At 39.3% G+C, this 24,654-nt stretch overlaps 1 protein-coding gene across 2 annotated transcripts in view; it reads left to right on the top strand.

Annotated features, from left to right (window-relative positions):
• Window positions 1–24,654, top strand: part of OPHN1 (oligophrenin 1) — a 383,582-nt gene that overhangs the window by 194,315 nt on the left and 164,613 nt on the right. Inside the window, exons 7-10 of one of the 2 annotated variants that reach the window (XM_055266931.2) lie at window positions 12,549–12,659; window positions 14,324–14,428; window positions 16,254–16,383; window positions 19,875–19,975. In XM_055266931.2, coding sequence (XP_055122906.1) covers window positions 12,549–12,659; window positions 14,324–14,428; window positions 16,254–16,383; window positions 19,875–19,975 — 447 coding nt within the window. The remainder of the gene's footprint in view (window positions 1–12,548; window positions 12,660–14,323; window positions 14,429–16,253; window positions 16,384–19,874; window positions 19,976–24,654) is intronic. The other variant, XM_055266932.2, reaches the window with a different exon arrangement.

Genomic DNA, 24,654 nt, shown 5'->3' with positions numbered 1-24,654 from the left:
CTATGTTGAGTCCTTTGAGTCCTCAAAAAAGATTTATTAAAGAATTATTAAAATTGGGGTGGTCTTCTGGACCCTGGACACAATCCAAACTATTGGAGACTTTTACTAGGACACCTTCTGGAGTGTTCTAGGTGTTTGGTGCTATATCTAGATGTCCTTTTATTACTTATTCAATAAAAAATGAGCAGGGCAACCTTGAGTTAGTCACTTTCAAAAAATTTAGATTTCATTTTTAGAGAAGTTTTAGGTTTACAGAAAATTAAATAGTAAGTACAGATTTCTCATATGCCCTTATGCCCTTACTCCCTCACACAGTTTCTCATTTCCCCTTTTAGGATCATCTTGCATTTGTGTGACACATTTGTTAGAATTGAGGAGCCAATGTATTAAACATTCTATGGGTTCTGACAAACGTATGATAACATTTATCCAGCAGTACCATATTGTACAGGACAGTTTCACTGCCTTAAACATCCCTGGACTTTATCCCTCCCTCCTTCTACCTCTACCTCTGACACCACTGATCTTTTTATGGACTCCATACTTTTGCCTTTTCCAAAATGTCATATAGTTGGAATCATATGGTTTGTAACCTTTTTTGATTGGCTTCTTTTAGTTAGCAATATGCATTTAAGGTTTCTCCATATCTTTTCTTGACTTGATAACTCACTTCTTTTTAGGGCTGAATAATATGCCATTGTCTGGTTGTACCACGGTTGGTTTATCCCTTTGCCTATTGAAGGACTTCTTGGTTTCTTCTGAATTTTGGCAGTTATTAAAGCTGTGATAAATAATTGCGTGCAGGCTTTTAGGGATATACATTTTGATGTTGTTTGAGTAAATACCAAAGAATACAACTGCTATCATATGGTAAGATTTTATCTAGTGTTGTAAGAAACTGCCAAACTGTCTTCCAAATTGGCTGTAGCAGTTTTTATTTCCATGAACAATGAATGATAGCTCTGGTTGCTCCACATCCTTGTCACTATTCTGTGTTGTACCATTAAAAGTAATGGCAGAAATCACAGTTACTTTTGCACCAACCTAATATGTACATGGAATATCTTTCCATTTATTTTGACCTTTGATTTTTTTCATCAGTGTTTCGTAGTTCTCCTCTTAAAGATCTTGTCTTTTTGTGCCTGGCATATTTGACTTAGCAAAATAACTTTCAGTTCCATCCATGTTGTTGCAAAGGACGGGATCTCATTTTTTTCCTTCTTTTATTTCTGATGCTACTTGTTTGTGTATTTACTCTTTCTTACTTATTTAATGTGGCTAAAATATCAACAATTTTATTTTTTTCAAAGAACCAGCTTTTTGGTTTTGTTGATTTCCTGTTGTTAATTTCGTTGATATCTTCATTTTCTTTTTTATTATTATTATACTTTAAGTTCTCAGGTACATGTGCACAATGTGCAGGTTTGTTACATATGTATACATGTGCCATGTTGGTGTGCTGCACCCATTAACTCATCATTTGCATTAGGTATATCTCCTAATGCTGTCCCTCCCCGCTCCCCCCACCCCACAACAGGTTCTGGTGTGTGATGTTCCCCACCCTGTATCCAAGTGTTCTCATTGTTCAATTCCCACCTATGAGTGAGAACATATGGTATTTGGTTTTCTGTCCTTGCGATAGTTTGCTCAGAATGATGGTTTCCAGCTTCATCCACGTCCCTACAAAGGACATGAACTCATCCGTTTTTATGGCTGCATAATATTCCATGGTGTATGTGTGCCACATTTTTTTTTTTTTTATTTTGAGACGGAGTTTTGCTCTGTCGCCCAGGCTGGAGTGCAGTGGCGCGATCTCGGCTCACTGCAAGCTCTGCCTCCTGTGTTCACGCCATTCTCCTGCCTCAGCCTCCAAGTAGCTGGGACTACAGGCGCCCGCCACCACGCCCAGCTAATTTTTTGTATTTTTGGTAGAGACGGGGTTTCACCGTGGTCTCGATCTCCTGACCTCGTGATCCGCCCGCCTCGGCCTCCCAAAGTGCTGGGATTACAAGCGTGAGCCACCGCGCCTGGCCTGTATGCCACATTTTCTTGATCCAGTTTATCATTGATGGGCATTTGGATTGGTTCCAAGTCTTTGCTATTGTGAATAGTGCCACAATAAACATACGTGTGCATGTGTCTTTATAGCAGCATGATTTATAATCCTCTGGGTATATACCCGGTAATGGGATGGCTGGGTCAAATGGTATTTCTAGTTCTAGATTTTTGAGGAATCGCCACACTGACTTCCACAATGGTTGAACTAGTTTACAGTCCCACCAACAGTGTAAAAGTGTTCCTATTTCTCCACATCCTCTCCAGCACCTGTTGTCTCCTGACTTTTTAATGATCGCCATTCTAACTGGTGTGAGATGGTATCTCACTGTGGTTTTGATTTGCATTTCTCTGATGACCAGTGATGATGAGCATTTTTTCATGTGTCTTTTGGCTGCATAAATGTCTTCTTTTGAGAAGTGTCTGTTCATATCCTTTGTCCACTTTTTGATGGGGTTGTTTGATTTTTTCTTGTAAATTTGTTTAAGTTCTTTGTAGATTCTGGATATTAGCTCTTTGTCAGATGGGTAGATTGTAAAAATTTTCTCTCATTCTGTAGGTTGCCTGTGCACTCTGACAGTAGTTTCTTCTGCTGTGCAGAAGCTCTTTAGTTTACTTAGATCCCATTTGTCAATTTTGACTTTTGTTGCCATTGCTTTTGGTGTTTAGACATGAAGTCCATGCCTATGCCTATGTCCTGAATGGTATTGCCTAGGTTTTCTTCTAGGGTTTTTATGGTTTTAGGTCTAACATTGAAGTCGTTAATCCATCTTGAGTGAATTTTTGTATGAGGTTTAAGGAAGGGATCCAGTTTCAGCTTTGTACATATGGCTAGCCAGTTTTCCCAGCACCATTTATTAAATAGGGAATCGTTTCCCCATTTATTGTTTTTGTCAGGTTTGTCAAAGATCAGATGGTTGTAGATGTGTGGTATTATTTCTGAGGGCTCTGTTCTGTTGCATTGGTCTATATCTCTGTTTTGGCATCAGTACCATGCTGTTTTGGTTACTGTAGCCTTGTAGTGTAGTTTGAAGTCAGGTAGCGTGATGCCTCCAGCTTTGTTCTTTTGGCTTAGGATTGTCTTGGCCATGTGGGCTCTTTTTTGGTTCCATATGAACTTTAAAGTAGTTTTTTTCCAATTCTGTGAAGAAAGTCATTGGTAGCTTGATGGGGATGGCATTGAATCTATAAATTACCTTGGGCAGTATGGCCATTTTCACGATATTGATTCTTCCTATCCATGAGCGTGGAATGTTCTTCCATTTGTTTGTGTCCTCTTTTATTTCGTTGAGCAGTGGTTTGTAGTTCTCCTTGAAGAGGTCCTTCACATCCCTTGTAAGTTGGATTCCTAGGTATTTTATTCTCTTTGAAGCAATTGTGAGTGGGAGTTCACTCATGATTTGGCTCTCTGTTTGTCTGTTATTGGTGTATAAGAATGCTTGTGATTTTTGCACATTGATTTTGTATCCTGAGACTGCTGAAGTTGCTTATCAGCTTAAGGAGATTTGGGGCTGAGATGATGGGGTTTTCTAAATATACAATCATGTCATCTGCAAACAGGGACAATTTGACTTCCTCATTTCCTAATTGAATACCCTTTATTTCTTTCTCCTGCTCGATTTCCCTGGCCAGAACTTCCAACACTATGTTGAATAGGAGTGGTGAGAGAGGGCATCCCTGTCTTGTGCCAGTTTTCAAAGGGAATGCTTCCAGTTTTTGCCCATTCAGTAAGATATTGGCTGTGGGTTTGCCATAAATAGCTCTTATTATTTTGAGATACATACTATCAATACCTAGTTTATTGAGAGTTTTTAGCATGAATGGCTGTTGAATTTTTTCATAGACCTTTTCTGCATCTATTGAGATAATCATGTGGTTTTTGTTTTTGGTTCTGTTTATATGCTGGATTACATTTATTGATTTGCGTATGTTGAACCAGCCTTGCAGCCCAGGGATGAAGCCCACTTGATTGTGGTGGATAAGCTTTTTGATGTGCTGCTGGATTCAGTTTGCCAGTATTTTATTGAGAATTTTTGCATCGATGTTCATCAGGGATATTGGTCTAAAATTCTCTTTTTTTTGTGTGTGTCTCTTCCACACTTTGGTATCAGGATGATGCTGGCTTCATAAAATGTGTTAGGGAGGATTCCCTCTTTTTCTATGGATTGGAATAGTTTCAAAAGGAATGGTACTAGCTCCTCCTTGTACCTCTGGTAGAATTCGGCTGTGAATCCATCTGGTCCTGGACTTTTTTTGGTTGGTAGGCTATTAATTATTGCCTCAATTTCAGAGCCTGTTATTAGTCTATTCAGAGATTCAATTTCTTTCTGGTTTAGTCTTGGGAGGGTTTATGTGTACAAGAATTTATCATTTCTTCTAGATTTTCTAGTTTATTTGTGTAGAAGTGTTTATGGTATTCTAATGGTAGCTTATATTTCTGTGTGAAAGGTGGTGATATCCCCTTTGTCATTTTTTATTGCGTCTATTTGATTCTTCTCTCTTTTCTTCTTTATTAGTCTTGCTAGCAGTCTAACAATTCTGTTGATCTTTTCAAAAAACCAGCTTCTGGATTCATTGATTTTTTGAAGGTTTTTTTTTGTCTCTTATCTCCTTCAGTTCTGCTCTGATCTTAGTTATTTCTTGCCTTCTGCTAGCTTTTGAATTTGTTTGCTCTTGCTTCTCTAGTTCTTTTAATTGTGACGTTAGGTTGTCAATTTTAGATCTTTCCTGCTTTCTCTTGTGGGCATTTAGTGCTATAAATTTCCCTCTACGCACTGCTTTAACTGTGTCCCAGAGATTCTGGTATGTTGTGTCTTTGTTCTCATTGGTTTCAAAGAACATCTTTATTTCTGCCTTCATTTCGTTATATACCCAGTAGTCATTCAGGAGCAGTTCGTTCAGTTTCCATGTAGTTGAGCGGTTTTGAGTGAGTTTCTTAATCCTGAGTTCTAGTTTGATTGCACTGTGGTCTGAGAGACAGTTTGTTATAATTTCTGTTCTTTTTCATGTGCTGAGGACTGCTTTACTTCCAACTATGTGGTCAATTTTGGAATAAGTGCAATTTGGTGCTGAGAAGAATGTATATTCTCTTGATTTGGGGTGGAGAGTTCTGTAGATGTCTATTAGGTCTGCTTGGTGCAGAGCTGAGTTCAATTCCTGGATCTCCTTGTTAACTTTCTGTCTTGTTGATCTGTCTAATGTTGACAGTGGGGTGTTAAAGTCTCCCATTATTATTTTGTGGGAGTCTGGGTCTCTTTGTTGGTCTCTAAGGACTTGCTTTATGAATCTGGGTGCTCCTGTATTGGGTGCATATATATTTAGGATAGTTAGCTCTTCTTGTTGAATTGATCCCTTTACCATTATGTAATGGCCTTCTTTATCTCTTTTGATCTTTGTTACTTTAAAGTCTGTTTTATCAGAGACTAGGATTGCAACCCCTGCCTTTTTTTGTTTTCCATTTGCTTGGTAGATCTTCCTCCATCCCTTTATTTTGAGCATGTGTGTGTCTCTGCATGTTAGATGGGTCTCCTGAATACAGCACACTGACGGGTCTCCTGAATACAGCACACTGATGGGTCTTGACTCTTTATCCAGTTTTCCAGTCTGTGTCTTTTAATTGGAGCATTTAGCCCATTTACATTTAAGGTTGATATTGTTATGTGTGAATTTGATCCTGTGATTATGATGTTCGCTGGTTATTTTGCTTGTTAGTTGATGCAGTTTCTTCCTAGCATTGATGGTCTTTACAATTTGGCATGTTTTTGCCGTGGCTGGTACCAGTTCTTCCTTTCCCTGTTTAGTGCTTCCTCAGGAGCTCTTGTAAGGCAGGCCTGGTGGTGACAGACTCTCTCAGCATTTGCTTATCTGTAAAGGATTTTATTTCTCCTTTACTTACGAAGCTTAGTTTGGCTGATTATGAAATTCTGGGTTGAAAATTCTTTTCATTAATAATGTTGAATATTGGCCCCTACTCTCTTCTGGCTTGTAGAGTTTCTGCTGAGAGATCCACTGTTAGTCTGATGGGCTTCCCTTTGTGGGTAACCTGACCTTTCTCTCTGGCTGCCCTTAACATTTTTTCCTTCATTTCAACTTTGGTGAATCTGACCATTATGTGTCTTAGAGTTGCTCTTCTCGAGCAGTATCTTTGTGGCGTTCTCTGTATTTCCTGAATTTGAATGTTGGCCTGCCTTGCTAGGTTGGGGAAGTTCTCCTGGATAATATCCTGCACAGTGTTTTCCAACTTGGTTCCATTCTCGCCATCACTTTCAGATACACCAATGAGGCATAGATTTGGTCTTTTCACATAGTCCCATATTTCTTGGAGGCTTTGCTCATTTCTTTTTACTCTTTTTTCTCTAAACTTCTCTTCTCACTTCATTTCATTCATTTGATCTTCAATCACTGATACCCTTTCTTCCAGTTGATCGAATTGGCTACTGAAGCTTGTGCATGTGTCATGTAGTTCTCATGCCTTGGTTTTCAGCTCTATCAGGTCATTTAAGGTCTTCTCTGTGCTGTTTATTCTGGTTAGCCATTCGTCTAATCTTTTTTCAAGGTTTTTAGCTTCTTTGCGATTGGTTTGAGCATCCTCCTTTAGCTCGGAGAAATTTGTTATTACCGATCATCTGAAGCCTTCTTCTCTCAACTCATCAAAGTCATTCTCTGTGCCGCTTTGTTCCATTGCTTTTGTGGAGCTATGTTCCTTTGGAGGAGAAGAGGTGCTCTGATTTTTAGAATTTTCAGCTTTTCTTCTCTGGTTTCTCCCCATCTTTGTGGTTTTATCTACCTTTGGTCTTTGATGATGGTGATGCACAGATGGGGTTTTGGTGTGGATGTCCTTTCTGTTTGTTAGTTTTCCTTCTAACAGTCAGGACCCTCAGCTGCAGGTCTGTTGGAGTTTGCTGGAGGTCCACTGTGGACCCTGTTTGCCTGGCTGTCACCAGCAGAGGCTGCAGAACAGCAAATATTGCAGAACAGCCAATGTTGCTGCCTGATCCTTCCTCTGGAAGCTTCATCTCGGAGGGGCACCCAGCTGTATGAGTTGTCAGTCAGCCCCTACTGGGAGGTATCTGCCAGTTAGGCTACTCAGGGGTCAGGGACCCACTTGAGGAGGCAGTCTGTCCGTTCTCAGATCTCAAACTCCATGCTGGGAGAACCACTACTCTCTTGAAAGCTGTCAGACAGGGACGTTTAAGTCTGCAGAGGTTTCTGCTGCCTTTTGTTCAGCTATGCGCTGCCCCCAGATGTGGAGTCTACAGAGGCAGGCAGGCCTCCTTGAGATGCGGTGGGCTCCACCCAATTCGAGCTTCCTAGCTGCTTTGTTTACCTACTCAAGCCTCAGTAATGGCAGACGACCCTCCCCCAGTCTCGCTACTGCCTTGCAGTTTGATCTCAGACTGCTGTGCTAGCAGTAAGCGAGGCTCCGTGGGCGTGGGACCCTCCGATCCAGGCATGGGATATAATCTCCTGGTGTGCTGTTTGCTAAGACCATTGGAAAAGCGCAGTATTAGGGTGGGAGTGTCCTGATTTTCCAGGTACTGTCTGTCACAGCTTCCCTTGGCCAGGGAAGGGAATTTCCCGACCCCTTGCACTTCCAGGGTGAGGTGATGTCCCGCCCTGCTTTGGCTCACACTCCGTGGGCTGCACCCACTGTCCAACAAGGTCCAGTGAGGTGAACCCAGTAGCTCCGTTAGAAATGCAGAAATCACCCGTCTTCTGTGTCATTCACACTGGGAGCTGTAGCCTGGAGCTGTTCCTATTTGGCCATCTTGGAACCTCCAGTCGATATCTTCTTTAATGTTTATTTTTTCTTATTTTCTGCTTACTTTGGATGCGATTTATTCTTCTTTTTCTAGTTTCCTAAGAAGGAAGCTTAGATTATTAATAAGAGATCTTTCTTCTGTTATATGCATTTCATTCTATAAATATTTCTCTAAGCACTGCTTTTGTTGCCCACAAATATTAAATTGTGTTTTCATTTTTATTTAATTCAAAATGCCTTAACATTTCTTATTTTATTTAATTTATTTTTTGTAGAATTGAGGTCTTGCCATGTTGCCCAGGCTAGTTTCAAACTCCAGGCTTCAAGTGATCTTCCCGCCTTGCCCTTCAAAATTGCTGAGATTACAGGTGTTTGCCATGATGCCCAGCCTTACTTTTTTTTCAGTCTTTGACTCAGGTTTCATTTATAAATGTATTGTTTAATCTCCAATTATTTGAGGCATTTTCAGCTTTTAAAAATTGATTTCTGGCATAATTTAATTATGGTCTAATTGTATATTTCATAAGATTTCTATTCTTTTAGATTTCTTCAGGTGTATTTTATGTCCCAGAATATGGTCTATCTTGGTGATTTTTCTTTGTGACTTTGAGATGAAAGTGTATTCTGCTGTTGTATCAAGTGTTACAAAGATGCCAGTTAGATTCAGTTGATCAATGGTGCTGTTCAGGTCAGCAATGTCCATACGGATTTTCTGCTAGCTGGATCTGTCCATTACTATTAGAGGAGTATTGAAGTTTCCAAATCTAATAGTAGGTGTGTCTCTCCTTGTAATTTTCTCAGTTTTGACCTCATGTATTTTGATGCTCTGTTGTTAGGCACATTCACATAAAGAATTGTTATGTCTTTGTAGAGTCTTGCCATCCTCATTATTATATTGTGATTTGATATCATAATATTTTTCCTTGGTAGTTTTCTTTGTTCTGAAGTGTGCTTTTTATAAAATTAATATAGCTACTCCAGCATTCTTTTGATTAATGTTAGCATGATATATCTTTCTTTATACCTTTACTTTTAATCTGTCTTTGTTTTCTTTACATTTTAATTGTTATTTCAATAGGTTTAGGGGTATAAGTGTTTTTTGGTTACATAGATGAATTGTATAGTGGTGAAGTCTGGGCTTTTAGTGTACCTGTCAACCGAATAGTGTACGTTATACCCAGTAATAGGTAATTTTTCAGCCCCCTCTCACCACTCTTTTTCTGAGTCTCCAATGTCCATTATACCACTCTGCATGTCTCTGCATACTCAGAGCTTAGCTCCCACTAATAAATGGGAATATGAGGTATTTGGTTATCCATTCCTGAGTTAGTTCACTTGGAATAATGGCCTCCAGTTCCAGTTTCCGTAAAAGACATTATTTTGTTCTGTTTCATGGCTGAGTAGTATTTCATTGTGTGTGAGTGTGTGCGTGCACACATATATACCTACTATATTTTCTTTATCCACTAATCAGTTGATGGGCACTTAGATTGATTTCCTGTCTCTGCAATTGTGAACTGTGCGAAGATAAACATAGGAGTGCAGGTGTCTTTTTTGATGTAATGACTTCTTTTCCTTTAGGTAGATACTCAGTAGTGGGATCTTGGATCAAACAGTAGTTCTACTTTTAGTTATTTGAGAGATCTCTATACTGTTTTCCATAGAGACTATGAATTTACATTCCTACCCAAAGTGAATAAGCATTCCCTTTTAACCACATCTGCATCTTTTGTTTTTTGACTTTTTAATAATGGCCTTTCTGAGTGGAGTAAGGTGGTATCTCATTGTGGTTTTAATTTCCATTTTCCTGATGATTATTGATGTTGAGCATTTTTTCATGTTTATTGGCCATTTGTATATCTTCTTTTGAAAAATGTCTGTTCATGTCATTTGCCCACTTTTAAATGGGATTTTTTTTTTTCTTGCTGATTCATTGGAGTTCCTTGTAGATTTTGGATGCTAGCCCTTTGTCAGCTGTACAGTTTGTGAATATTTTCTCCCATTCTGTAGGTTGCCTATTTACTCTGTTGATTATTTCTCTTGTCGTACAGAAAGATTTTAGTTTACTTAAGTCTCATTTATTTATTTTTGTTTCTGTTGCATTTGCTTTAGGTGTCTTAGTAATTTTTTTTTACTAGGCCAATTCCTAGAAGCATTTTTCTGGGTTTTATTCTAGAAGTTTTATGGTTTCAGGTCTAACATTTTGTGTATCTTATTTAAAATGATATCTTTGAGATAACATAGTTAGCTCTTAATTTTTGTGTACTATGACAGTCTATCTTTTAATTTTTTTTTTAGATCATTAACGTTTAAAATGGTCATAGATAATGGTGTAATAGTATCTACTATATTGTTTACTATCTTCTTATTGTTTTTGTTTTTATTTTTGTTTCAGTCTTCTTTTGCCTTCTCTTTTTTAAGAGAATATTTTATATGATTTTATTTTCTGTCTTCTCTTACCATGTCAATTATACTTCTTTTTCATTTTTTAGTGGTTGCCTTAGAGCTTGCAATATGCATTTGTGGTTGGTTTATGTCCACTTTTCAAATTCCAGTAACCTAGTTATGGGTTGTACAGGATCAACAGACTATTTCCAGTTTCTCCATTTAGTCCCTTATAATGGTACTATCATTCGTTTTACTTATTTGTAAGATATAATCACCAAATGTATCATTACAATTATTATTATAGACAAATTCTTATCTGTTAGATCCATTAACAATTTGAAAAATAAATATTTAATCTTCATTTATTTCTTTTCTGGTGCTCTTTTTTCCTTTCTTTTTAGGTCTATATTTCCGACATATCATTTTTCTTCTACTGGAGATCTTTTAACCTTTCTTGCAAGACAAGTTTAGTGGTGACAAAATGCTTTAATTTTTGTTTGTTTGAGGAAGTCTTTATTTTACCATCACTTTTGAAGGATAATTTCACGGTTTACACATTGTTAAGTAGTTAACTTTTTTTCTGTCAACACCTTCAAATATTTTATGGCACTCTCTTCTTTCTGCATGATTTCTTTAGAGAAGTCTGATATAACTCTTTATCCTTGCCCTGCTATATAGTAAGTTGTTTGTTTTTCTCTCTAGTTTCTTTCAAGATTTTCTCTTGTGTTTTATTTTCTGCATCTTTGAATATCATATACCTACATGGAGATTGTTTGGTATTTATCCTGATTGGTATTTATTAGTATTTATTATATTATTGTATTTATTGGTATTTATCCTGAGCTTTCTGGATGTGGGTTTGATATCTGTCTTTTATTTTAGAAAATTCTCAGTCATTATTGCTTGAAGCATTTCTTCTGTTTCTGTCTCTTTTTCTTCTCCTATTGGTACTCTGAAATTGTGTATATTAACATCTTTTGTAATTGTTCACCAGCTCCTGAATATTCTACTCCATATTTGTCATTCTTGTTTTCTCTTTGCATTTCAGTTTCCCACATTTTTGTTGACATGTATTTAATCTTACTGGTTCTTTCCTCACTCTTGTTCAATCTACTGGTGAGCCCTTTAAAAGTAGTCTTAATTTCTGCTACAGTGTTTTTGATTTCTAGTGTTTCCTCTGTATACTCTCTTGCAGTTTTCAACTGCCTGCTACTATTACCCATCTGTTCTTAGGTGCTGTCTGCTTTTTATGTTAGAGCCCTTATCATATTAATTATAATTATTTTAAATTTAGTTTTATATTTCTTTTTTGTTTGTTTCTGAGATGGAGTCTCACTCTGTCACCCAGGCTGGAGTGCAGTGGCACGATATCGGCTCACTGCAATCTTCACCTCCCAGGTTCAAGTGAGTCTTGTGCCTCAGCTTCCAGAGTAGCTGGGACTATAGGAGTGTACCACCACACTTGGCTAGTTTTTGTATTTTTAGTAGAGATAGGGTTTCTCCATGTTGGCCAAGCTGGTCTCAAACTCCTGACCTCAGGTGATCTACCCACCTCGGCCTCCCAAAGTGCTGGGATTACAGGTGTGAGCTACTGCACTTGGCCTACAGTCTTATATTTCTACAATGTCTGCCTTACCTACATTTGATTCTGATGCTCCTTTTTTCTCTTCAGACTGTGTTTATTGCCTTTTAATATGCCTTGTAGTTCATTGCTGAAAGCTAGCGATGATGTTCAGATGACAGGAAATAAGTGAAACAGGTCTTTAATGTGAGGTTTTGTGTTGATCTGGCTAGGAGCTAGGCTGTGCTTAGTTTGCTGTAGCTGTCATTGTCTGACTCTAAAATTTTCTCTGGCATCATGTTTATGTGCTCAGATTTTCTCATTTCTTGTTAAGTAAGACTTGAGACTTGCAGTTCTTCCTGTTATGATCCTCTCAGTATTGGCCATAGTAGCATGCTTCTGTTCTTGGGCTTCTGCCCTTGTTAATTTCTTATTCTCTGTATTCATGTCTCTGTAGTGTTTGAGGGAGCAGATTTTCCTCTGACTTCAGTTCTCTGTTGGATATAAGAAAATGTGTGGATTTTACACTTGTTCAGCTTTTTTCTTTTTGTCAGTGTGGATGTAATGACTTCAAGCTTTTTACGTGTTGCACCAGAAACTGGAATCCTGGATTAGTCACTTTTTTATCTCTTGGCTTTAGGTTCTCTATCTCTAAAATAAGGGGTGACATCACTAGTTGGTGGCTAAATGCTCATCTAGCTCTAGCATTCTGTTCAATCCTTAAGCACTGACTTTCATGAATGAATATCCCAACATGTAATGTTTGTTTTCCTTCTTCTACAGGCAGACCTACAGGTGGACAAGGAGAGGCACAATTTTTTCGAGTCCTCTCTTGATTATGTTTATCAAATCCAGGAAGTTCAGGAGTCCAAGAAGTTCAATATTGTGGAGCCTGTAAGTTTTCTCCGTTGATGAATGGTCTAAAAATATTTATCAAATGCCTGGTAAATGTACAAACTTTGATCATAAAAACAGAATCCCAAAGAACATGAAGGATAATCAGTGGAAATGTCTAGAACATAGTCTAACTTGTGTTTTTCTTGTTCTTTAGTATACTTTTTTTTCTCTCTTTCCCCCCAACCCTTTTCTCTCTTTTTCTATGGCTATTTTCTTTCTCTTTCCTTTTTTTCCTCTCTCCTTCCTCCTCCCTTCCGGAATTTCTCTACAACTCTTCCTGTTACTTTGTTTCCCTCCCTTCCTTCTTCTTGCGCTTTCAGAAGTCTTTCTCATATACCAGGTACTGTGCTAGGGACTCATGTCTCTTGCAGTCAGTGACTTCTCATTCTACTACTTTTACTTCTGTCTTGTGTAGTTTTTTCCCATTTCACGTTTTTTCATTCCATTTACTTCTGTCTTGTGTAGATTTTTCCATTTCCATATATTTGTTTGAGACAGGGTCTCACTGTCACCCAAGCTGGAGTGCAATGGTGCTATCTTGAGTCACTACAACCTCTGTCTCCTGGGCTCAAGTGATCCTCCCACCTCAGCCTCCTGAGTAGCTGGGACTACAGGTGCGTGCCACCATACCGGGCTAATATTTTGTATGTTTTTGTAGAGATAAGGTTTCGCCATGTTGCCCAGGCTGGTCTCCAACTCCCGGGCTCAAGTGATCCCCCTGCCTTGGCTTCCCAAAGTGCCGGGATTACAGGCATGAGCTACCGTACCCAGCCCGTGTATTTGATTTTTAATGGGGTTGAAAATGTACACCAATATATGTTGTGTATCATTTATATGTCTTTTTCTGCAACCCTGTGAAACATTTCTAATGTTAAAGTTGGTTTAGACTCTTTTGATCTTTTAGCATTATGACAGTCTTCATTAAAGTTAGGTAGAAAATCTTGCTTTATTAATTTATCTATTTACTTTCATTCATTTACTTTCATTCAAGAAATATTTATTGAGCACCTATTGTTTGCGATTGCTGAGGATATATAGAGGAAAGATGCAGTTCATTTATATACTGTTCAAATGATGAACGTCTTTATATGAGATCTGAGCAAGCTCAGGGTTAGTAAATTTGTTAATAGTTCTTTTTTTCTGAAGCTGAGTCAAGGGCAAATGTTTAACCTGATATGAAAACAGTGATGTGTAGACTGGTTTGTGTTTGACTGCATTTAACACTATACTGGGTAAACACCATGGAGTTTTTTGTTGTTGTTGTTTGTTTGTTTGTTTTTTGTTTTTTTGAGACAGAGTCTCACTCTGTCACCCAGGCTAGAGTGCAGTGATGCAATCTCGGCTCACTGCAACCTCTGCCTCCCGGGTTCAAGCGATTCTCCTGCCTCAGCCTCCCAAGTAGCTGGGATTACAGGCGTGTGCCACCACGGCCAGCTAATTTTTGTATTTTTAGTAGAGATGGGATTTCACCATGTTGGTCAGGCTGGTCTCAAACTCCTGACCTCGTGATCTGCCTGCCTCAGCCTCCCAAAGTGCAGGGATTACAGGCATGAGCCACCACACCCAGCCACACCATGGAGTTTTTTGGTGAGTTCATGTTTCTTTTATTTAGTTTATTAGAAGATGCTGGTGATAAAGTTATTTTTACATGTTTTCCCTAGGTCTTGGCCTTTCTTCATAGTCTGTTCATTTCTAACAGCCTGACTGTGGAGCTCACACAGGATTTCCTCCCATACAAACAGCAGCTCCAACTCAGTTTACAGAATGTGAGTTTGCATGTGGATTTTTCTCACCGGTCTTTCCATTCCGATTGAATTTCAGCCCTAGTGACCTTGATTTTTGGAATTCTAGGTTACTGCGTCCTAGCCAATTTGTTAGAATATACTGGTGTGGATCACAGGTATTTAGTATATCAGACTGTTCTTGCTCTTCCACTTTCACGTCTTTCCTGTTTTTGAGGCTGACTGCTGTTCAAACCCACCCTTCCACACACCAACACCTTCATCTATGCAATATTTATTAAGTATTGCTAATTTGCTGCATCTCTCTCAGATCAGGACATAGCTATAGGCTTATTAGAGCCCAGGCCTTAAGCTATTTCCCTGCTCAGTCAAAACACTCTCACTGTGGACTTTATTACCACAAACACTCATTTTATCTTCTCTTCCTTTTCTCAGTACTTATTAGTAGAGTCACATAAATTACTTTTAAAGGTTTTCTCTACCTTCTTTGTCATGCTAGTTCTTACAGATGGGCACGTAGGCACAGTGTTCCCATCCTTTTCACATACATTCCTTTATATGTTCCTTTATTCAATCCACATTAAACAAATGGTTATGGCAAAAATGAACATAAGCTCTGTGCCAGGCATTGTGAAAGGCACTGGACATGCCATGAAGATGCATGCAAGTTTTTCTGTCTTGAAGGAACATACAGTTTCTTGCAGGAGACAAATAAACAGAGATAAATCATAATCCATTATGATAAGTGCTATAATAGAATCAAGCCAAAGGTTTTTAAAAAGTTCAGAGCATTTGGCTACCTGGTAGAGTCAGAGAAGGCATTACTGAGTTGGTGACTTTAGAATGGGTGTCAAATTGCATGAAATATATAGATGTAGTTTTAGATGAAAAATGCTGGTAAGTTATAGTGAAAATAAGCCCCCTTTGGTTGTTTAGGAGGATTGGGAATTACAGTTGTTGTTATTGTTTTTTTCTTTCTATATACTCTCTTTGCAAAAAGGAACTAGGGGTTCTCACGTTCTCCAGAATTTCCTGATTTACAACACCTTCCTACTACAACCAAGTTAATCCCTTGAATCTTCCTCTATATATTACTTGATATGTACAAATGTAACAATAAGCCTTTGAATGTATACATATGGGTGACTTATTTACAGGATAAACATGAGCCAACTAGATGGGCAGCACAGATCACCTTTCTCACTAACATCATGTCATAATTTTAAGACTGGGTACTAAAAACTTATCTGTAGTGATTTTCATACCCACATTTCAACACATGTCTTACCATTGTGTTTTAGTTGTGTAGATTTAAATAGATTTATTCTCATCATTAGGTTTTGATATTTGTGAGTATGAAAACATAGCTACTGTTGGCCCTTCTCCCAAGAGAGCACCCTCTCATATATTTTATCTTCTTGGCCAGAATTTGATTCAGTATCAACTGGGCTGTAACTTTGAAACACAACTTGGAAGTTGCTATGAGAATGCTACCTTTGGGAATGTTGTCTGCCACCTCCCTTGTTGTAAAGCAGGGTATCAGTCATGTTCAGAATTCTAAGATTTCTTATTTATTAGGGCCTTATGTGATTCCTATTAGTAAAAAGCCTCCCAGTTGTTATTTTATGAGTATATTGCTCGTTATGTTTTTGTTTCCTATGCAGTCTTTAGGACCGTTAGACTCTATAAACTTGTTTTCCATTCACTATGCCATTCACCATTTCTTTTTTTGCTTTGTGGTTGCACATGCTGTAAGCAGGGAAACCTTTGTACTGAGTCTCTGACCAAGAAATACTTTTTCATGGTAATGATGATGATAATAATGATTTTCATGATGATGTCTTGGCAGACAAGAAATCATTTCTCCAGTACCCGGGAAGAGATGGAAGAACTTAAGAAAAGGATGAAAGAAGCTCCCCAGACATGCAAACTTCCAGGACAGCCCACTATTGAAGGCTATCTCTATACACAAGAGAAATGTGTGTGGGGACATAGGGGTATCCATTGGGTTTCAATAAGCCAGGAACTACTGCCACTTGTCGGCTGTGAATTTTGGGCACTCTTACTGTTCATAGACCCCTGATAGCTAAAAATCCCTTGGAACGCAGGCAGGGAATACTGAAAACAAAAAAAACAAAACAACAACAAAAAAAAAAAACAAAAAAAAACAAAAAAAAAAAAAAAAGGAGAAACTGAGAGGAAGTTAAAGATTTGTCTTACAAAGGCTGGGTAGTGATAAGACCTAAGGTTTTCTCTGAGATTCAAAATGGGTATTATTAGTTCTTTAATCCTTCTGATTACTTTTTTGGAAAAAAGGGAAGTAGAGGAAAGGAAGTAGAAAAATAACATTTCTTATACTTATTATGTACCAGATGTGGTGCCAAGTTCATTTAAAACAATGCCTCATTTAATCTTTGCAACCAATTTATACCCATACACATAAGGCCACTAAGGCTCAGAGGTGTCACCATTTGAAAGTCACCCAACTAACAAGTGTCAGGACTAAAATTAAATTCAGGTCTATGAAATGCCAAAACCCAGGATCCTACTATAGTACCCTATATCTTCATCTGCATTAGGGTCATATGTTTGCTCTTTTCTTTTTTTAAGACAGGATCTTGCTCTGTTGTCCAGGTTAGAGTGCAATGGCACCATCATAGCTCACTACAGCCTTATACTCCTGGGCTCAAGCAGTCCTCCTACCTCAGCCTCCTGAGTGGCTGTACCTAAAGGCACCTACCACTACACTCGGCTAATTTTTGAATTTTTTTGTAGAGACAAGGTCTCACTATGTTGCTCAGGCTCATGGATGCTCTTATAGCACTTAGTGAACATCATGCTTCCAGTGGGAAAGACAATATCTGTTTTTCATTAGTGACTAAGTAAAGTGGGTTAACTTGTTTAGTCACTGAATGTTGCAGAGCATTCGATCTTTCCTAATTCCTCAGTAACCTTATGCACACCTGTATGTGTGATTTGATTTTATTTGCCCTTTGAACTATGACCCAATACTCCCCAAACCTGTTATTCATTTTTTGCCCAGAGTTATTATATCTGGGGAATAAACAGAAGACACACACCCAGAGGCTGCCAGTGGCAAAAATCACTGTAATTCAAAAAGCATGACTCTACAGTAGTGAAATTATCACACTTTCCTTCACATAGAGCAGTTTGCTTTTGATGATTTTCAAAGATGTGTTCTCCCACTTGTCGGGTTCATCTCTTCAACTGTGCGTCGCACAATTTCTCAATCTCAGTGCTGTTGACATTTCAGGCTGGATAATTCTTAGTTCTGGGAAGTGGTCCTGTGTATTATAGTATATTTAGCAGCATCCCTGGCCTTTCCTCACTTTGTGCTCGTAGTAATCTCCAGGTGTGACAACCTAAAATGTCTCTAATGTATTGCCACATGTCCCCTGGGAGGCCAAATTGCCCCTAGTTGAGAACCACTGCTGTATGCTGTGTGATCCTTCTGTGCTCCAGTATTCTGATTTGTCATACGGGCAAGACATTGCTACTCAGTTGAATGTATGCTTAATGAGCACTGTTTCTGCCAGATACTGTGCAATGCATTGGAGACTCCCTTGAAAAAATGAGTCAACCATGATTTCTGTCACCAAGAAGCGTAAAGTGATGGGAGAGATAGACGAGTATATCAATAATTATAATGAAATGTGGTGATCACTGTATTTGGGGCATATATCTAAAGACTTCACCAAGAAAGTGATATTTGAACTAGAACTTGAATGATGAGTGGGATTTTGATAGGTAAAGAAAAGGAGGAATGGCCGGGCGCAGTGGCTCATGCCTGTAATCCTAGCACTTTGGGAGGCTGAGACGGCAGATCACCGGAGGTCAGGAGTTTGAGACCAGCCTGGCCAACATGGTGAAACCCCGTCTTTACTAAAATTACAAAAATTAGCTGGGTGTGGTGATGCTTGCCTGTAATCCTAGCTACTTGGGAGGCTGAGGCAGGGGAATCGCTTGAACCTGGGAGGTGGAGGTTTTAGTCAGCCGAGATGGTGCCATTGCACTCTAGCCTGGGTGACAGAGTGAGACTCTGTCTCAAAAATGAATAAAAGAAAGAAAGAGAAAGAAAGAATGGAAAGGAAAGAAAAAGGAAAGAAAGGAAAGGAAAGAAAAAGGAAAGAAAGAAAGAAAGAGAAAGAAAGAAGGAAAAGGAGGAAGGGAATTCCAGGTATATACCACTGCATGAGTAAAGGCAGGGTTGTGGATAGACATAGTTGATTTGTAGGGCCCTTGTTTGCCAAGAATAGTCCTGCTTTACCCCGTTGTCCTGATGTAATTATTAATAATACTCCCTCATTCAGTCTTAAATAAGTCTTGGATTTGGACTAGAAATTATATGGCTACCTCTTTATGTGGGAACTAAAAGTAATTCATTGAGACAGGAACATAGAGGTGAGGTGCCAAAAGAAAAAGCTGGAAAGGTAAGTTTCGATCATGTTATCAAGGGCATTGCAGGCAGGCTAAGGAGTGTGGAGATAGTGGGAAAGCCATGGATGGTTTTTAATGAGGGGAATGATAAAAATAGAGATATATTTTAAAAATAATCTAGGAAAAGAGTGGAGAATGAATTGGAGTGGAGTGATCAGAGACAATAGGGAAATCAGAGAGAAGGCCAATGAAATAATTAATTGGTGAGATAGTAAATTTTTGTTTTTTAAAAATATGTCTCATAAAAAATAAATACAAAGTAAGACACTGGGCCCAGCGCTGTGGCTCATGTCTGTAATCCCAGCACTTTGGGAGGCTGAGGCATGCAGATCACGAGGTCAGAAGATCAAGACCATCCTGGCTAACATGGTGAAACCCTGTCTCTACTAAAAAAAATACAAAAAGTTAGCTGGGCATGGTGGCGGGCACCTGTAGTCCCAGCTACTTGGGAGGCTGAGGCAGGAGAATGGTGTGAACCCGGGAGGCGGAGCTTGCAGTGAGCTGAGATTGCGCCACTGCACTCCTCGCCTGGGTGACAGAGCGAGACTGTCAAAAAAAAAAAAAATTAAAACAAACAAGCAAAAACAACACTGATGGGGTTCTTAACTAATTCGGTATTAAAAGGAATGGAGAGGAGGAGACAGTTAATAGAGAGATGTGTAGAGTCGTGTACAGGTTAGAAGGGGAATAACCCAATGACCAATCACATGGAACAGTTACAGAGACAGCGAAGGAAATGACAATAGTCTCCAGCTTCTGGGATATATGGTGATACAATTTATAGGGAACATGGCAGGGAGAGTAGGTTTTGAGCAAGCCAGAAGCAGCTGTGGGAAGCAGTTGGTGAAGGTTAGAATCTCCCTGTGTGCAGTAGGTAGGTGGCTATGGAAGGAGGGCGGTCAGGGCAAGGGCAGGGCCGGATCTGAAGTTTGTATAGCCTCCATCTTAGGGGTTGACTTCCTATACAGCTAAAATAGTTATTCTGTCTGCTCACTTTTACTTGTCCTTGTAGGGGCTTTAGGAATATCCTGGGTGAAATACTATTGCCAGTATGAGAAAGAGACCAAAACACTCACCATGACGCCTATGGAGCAGAAGCCAGGTGCTAAGCAGGTCAGTTCTTGTTTGCACCATATTTTTGGAAATGGATCTATGACTGTTTCTCAGAAAAGAATATATGTTGACTTAGTATCAAATCATCAAGTTCATCACTGTTACGTGAAGCCATGACTTTATATGTACATCTTCGCCTAAGTTTGACTCAGATAGCACTGAGTTGAGTGAAAAATTTCTCTGTTGATTACAGCAAGCCTTTTGAAAGTGCCGGTAGTCTTTCAAACCAGTTATTTTTACAAGTGCCAGTCATATTGTATAGTCAACTATGTAAAAATATGGATGAATTACTTTTAAGAATGCTCTACTCTTAGATTCTTTAAAATAGCAAGTTTTAAAAATATGAATTGAATTCCAAAATTCCTTTTTTTACAGGACTGTGTTTATGGCCCACAGTTGGAATAACCGATACTCACATTCTATGTACTACTCAGATATCTTTAAGCAGTTAATCTCTCTTTTTCTGCCCTCCAAACCTTCTCTCACTCCTGAAAATGACAAGATAAATTTAACACACTGAAAAAAATAGTTTACTCACCTGGAAGAACCTGATCTTTTACAAACACACACACACACACAGACACACACACACACACACACACACACACACACACACACACACACACGGGGGTTCCTTAAGATAAAAGCTGATCTTTAGACAGATTGCTTATATTCTAAAAGTAGTTCAATGTGCCTCTTTCCCCTTTAACTGGCTCTCAGACAGGGTCTTAGTGCATGATTTTTAAGCATTTGCACTGTTTACAAATTGTTTGTTGGAAGTGCTTCAAGGGTTATTTGTTAGCATTGAAAGTAGTACATGAAGACCCAATTTAGGTAGGGAGGAATTTGGAGAAAAACTGGGACAGTTTCTCTCCCTTGCTGATCCTTTTCATGGAAGATCTCTCTTGTGTGGCTTGTTCATGTTGAATTAGAGAGGACAGAAATGTGCTTTCAGGCTACTGAAATTTTTTTGGAGTGAGGGTGGTCTTTTAACCACGAGATTTACCTCCCTGCTTTAATGTGCTTTGGTGATGGGATGGACTTGTAGAAGATGTTGTATCAAACAGAGTTTCTGGAATCCTCGGCTATGCTGTATTATCATTATTATTATTATCATTATTATTATTATTATTATTTGCGACGGAGCTTCACTCTTGTCACCCAGGCTGGAGTGCAGTGGCACAATCTCAGCTCATGGCAACCTCCGCCTCCTAGGTTCAAGCGATTCTCCTGCCTCAGCCTCTTGAGCAGCTGGTATTACAGGTGCGCACCACCACACCCAGCTAATTTTTGTATTTTTAGTAGAGATGGAGTTTCACCATGTTGGCTAGGCTGATCTCGAACTTCTGACCTCAGGTGATCCTCCCACCTTGGCCTCCCAAATTGCTGGGATTACAGGTGTGAGCCACGGCGCCAGTTACTGTGCTTTTATCATGGGCCAGTTACTCATTCAAAACCCTCCTCAGTTTCCAGTCTGCCAATTGCCAAAGCACCTTCCAGTGTGGTTCCAATAAATTCATCCTGTGTTTTAGCACTGATTTGTTCCAAGTCAGTCAGAACTTAGCTGATTAATCTGACTAGGAAGTGCTTATAAGCAGCACTGGCCTGCAGTCTCTTTCTTTTATTTTTCTACACACATTACTTTTCAACTAGCAGAGAAGAAAGCTCCTTTTGTAGGCAGTAATTTCATTTAGGTACTTTCTCTGAGGCTGCTCAGAGGTGCTTATTGCAAACCCCAAGACAGAGTCAGCAGATACCACTTTCATATCCTCCTGACAGATGCCAGCAAGCCCTCCTTTTAGTTTTTCTTTCCCTCTTCTCTTTTCATTGAGTAGCTGCTTGCAAAACTGCAATGGTGGTGGCCTGAGCATTTTTAATGTGGTATTCCTTATGGAATGGAAAGAAGAACTTAGTTACTCACAAGGCAGAGGGAGGTGGTGGGAGTTACTTGGATTTCCCCAAATTGGAGTTGGAAGTGATTTCTTCCTGTCAGTTCTCTGTTTCACTTCTTAATACTAGTTTGTATTTTACAATTATAAATTTTACAACTAAATGATACCATAATAATAAGAACACTACAAAAGCCACTATTTCTTGAATACCTGCTGTGTGCCAGACACTGAGCTAGACCCTTCTGTCATATTCATGCTCCTCATTTACCCTCCTAGCAGCTATGTGAAGTCAGTGCCCCCAATTTGTGTAGGAAGTGAGACCAATTTGAAGATGCAGGAATTGGCCATCTTTCTGACTATGGCACTTACTATAGTGTTGGTCCCACTGCTTTAGCCTGTCAGCTCTCATCTGTGTTTTCATGGTCAATTTTCTGATCATCTTCTCAAATGATAATTTATTAGATCTTCATCCCTTCCCTGTTAGGAATTTGTGGTCAGAAGAAGGAGTACTGCGTTCTGAATCTTCAGACCTATGTTTGAATTTTAGCTCTGTGGTCTGGTAGCTTGTTGACCTTGAGTAAATTGCCTAATGTTGCTCAGTCTTAGTTTCCTCATCAGAAAAGTGGTAAGGATGATAAAGTAGTTCATAAACATTTATTGAGCACTAAGTATTTGCAAGGTACTGGAGGTATAAAGATGAATAAAACACTGTTCATGTCTTTGAAGACTTCCTAGTCAAGTGGTGAAATTAAACATAAAAACAGGGCATTTTAATATTACGTGCAAAGCACATAGTGGGCAATGTGTTGGTTTGAAGAAGGATTTTTGAGGAAGTGAAAGCTGAACTGCAGTTTGTAGAATAAGTAAGAGTTTAGTCAGGCAAAGAAGATAGACAAGGTCATTTTGGGTGGAGGGATTAATATAGGAAAAGTCATGCAATCATGAAATAGCATGATATGCATGTGAAATAAGAGTACTTTTGCATTGTAGGGGCATTAAACAGGTGAGCAGTCGCTAGAGATGAGATTGGAATGGTGGGCAGGGCCTAGGTCCCTGAGCTGCAATGTCATTGAAGCTGAGGACATTGAGAATTTAAAGAGGTAGAGTGAGTCTGTGATTTCGCTCATAACTCTCATTTTGAAAGACTAATGTGTGACATCCCACATTTGGGGGTAGGAAGGCATACTGAAGGATTAATTTAGAGTTGAGTTGTTATAGTGCAGGAGCAAGGAAAGATTGGCCTGCAAGTGGTTGAGTGTGCTGATGAGCAAGAAGTATTGGGTAATGAGCCACGTGGGCCAGTTGGTATGTCATAGTATCTAGGCACCTGGGCAGTGTTTCCTAACTTGAGATACCACAATGGGTTGTGTTATTCCCATTTAATAGATTGTGAAGTTAAGACTTAGAGATGGAATATGATTTATTTATTTATTTATTTTTGAGACAGAATCTCACTTTGTCACCCAGGCTGGAGTGCAGTGACACGATCTTGGCTCACTGCAGCCTCTGCCTCCCAGTTTCAAGTGATTCTCCTGCCTCAGCCTCCCGAGTAGCTGGGATTACAGGTGCCCACCACTGTGCCTAATTTTTGTATTTTTAGTAGAGACAGGGTTTTGCCATGTTGACCAGGCTGGTCTCTAACTCCTGACCTCAGGTGATCCACCTGCCTTGGCCTCCCAAAGTGCTGGGATTACAGGCATGACGTGCTGTGTTTTGGCCAGGGTCACGTAGCTGGTAAATGGCATAACTGAGACAAGACCCTAGGTCTTAAACTTTCTAGTGTATTGCTATTTCCACTATACCAATGTGGATGACTTTGGGTATGCTGCTTTACCTCTTTAAGTGTCACTTCTCTATAATGGTTGTTAACAAGAAAAGTGGCTTAAAAATACCTAGCATAGGCTGGGCACAGTGGCTCATGCCTCTAATCCCAGCACTTTGGGAGGCTGAGGTGGGGGGATCACGAGGTCAGGAGTTCGAGACCACCCTGACCAACGTGGTGAAATCCCGTCTCTACTAAAAATACAAAAATTAGTCGGGCATGGTGCACACCTGTAATCCCAGCTACTCAGGAGGCTGAGGCAGGAGAATCGCTTGAACCCGGGAGGCGGAGGTTGCGGTGAGCTGATATCGTACTACTGTATTCTAGTCTGAGTGACAGAGCAAGACTCCATCTCAAAAAAAAAAAAAAAAAAAAAAAAAAAAAAAAAAAGAATACGTAGCATAATATATGGCACATAGTAAGTGATAAATGTTACTTCTCTTTCCTGTATTCCATGGTCTCTGTTGAGATAAGAGAGGGAATGTGAACAAGGTGAGACTGCAGAATTTTAGTCTGTGGACACAGTGAGTTTTAATTCCCTTAATTACCTACAGGACTAAAGTGGGCCACACTGTCCTTGCTGCACATATGAAATATCAAATGCCACCATGACTAATACACACATTTACTATTTCCTCTACTTTTGCACTACCTTTGGAGTGATTACATTTGTGATTTCTGTCATCCTAAAGAGTCTGAAGTTGGGAGACAGAAATGTTTTTCTCCCTTCCTTCATCTGCCACTTTAATGGAAGCTTCTTTGCTCAGCTACCCTCTGACTTTCTAAGGGAGGTTTTAGACAGCCACTTACCCCGTCACAATTTCCCTCCCTAGAGGCCTCATGAAAATTTTATTCTGTACACTTAATGCCATTCAGGCAGCCCATTTCTCCTACACTCCCCTTACATGATGTGTATTGAGCTTCCTATTAAGTCTTCCTTCTTGGGAAAGAGTGCTGGATGACTC

The sequence above is a fragment of the Symphalangus syndactylus genome, chromosome X (assembly GCF_028878055.3).
Source record: "Symphalangus syndactylus isolate Jambi chromosome X, NHGRI_mSymSyn1-v2.1_pri, whole genome shotgun sequence".
In the NCBI taxonomy this organism is placed as follows: Eukaryota; Metazoa; Chordata; class Mammalia; order Primates; family Hylobatidae; genus Symphalangus; species Symphalangus syndactylus.
This window is presented reverse-complemented; position numbering and strand designations above follow the sequence as displayed.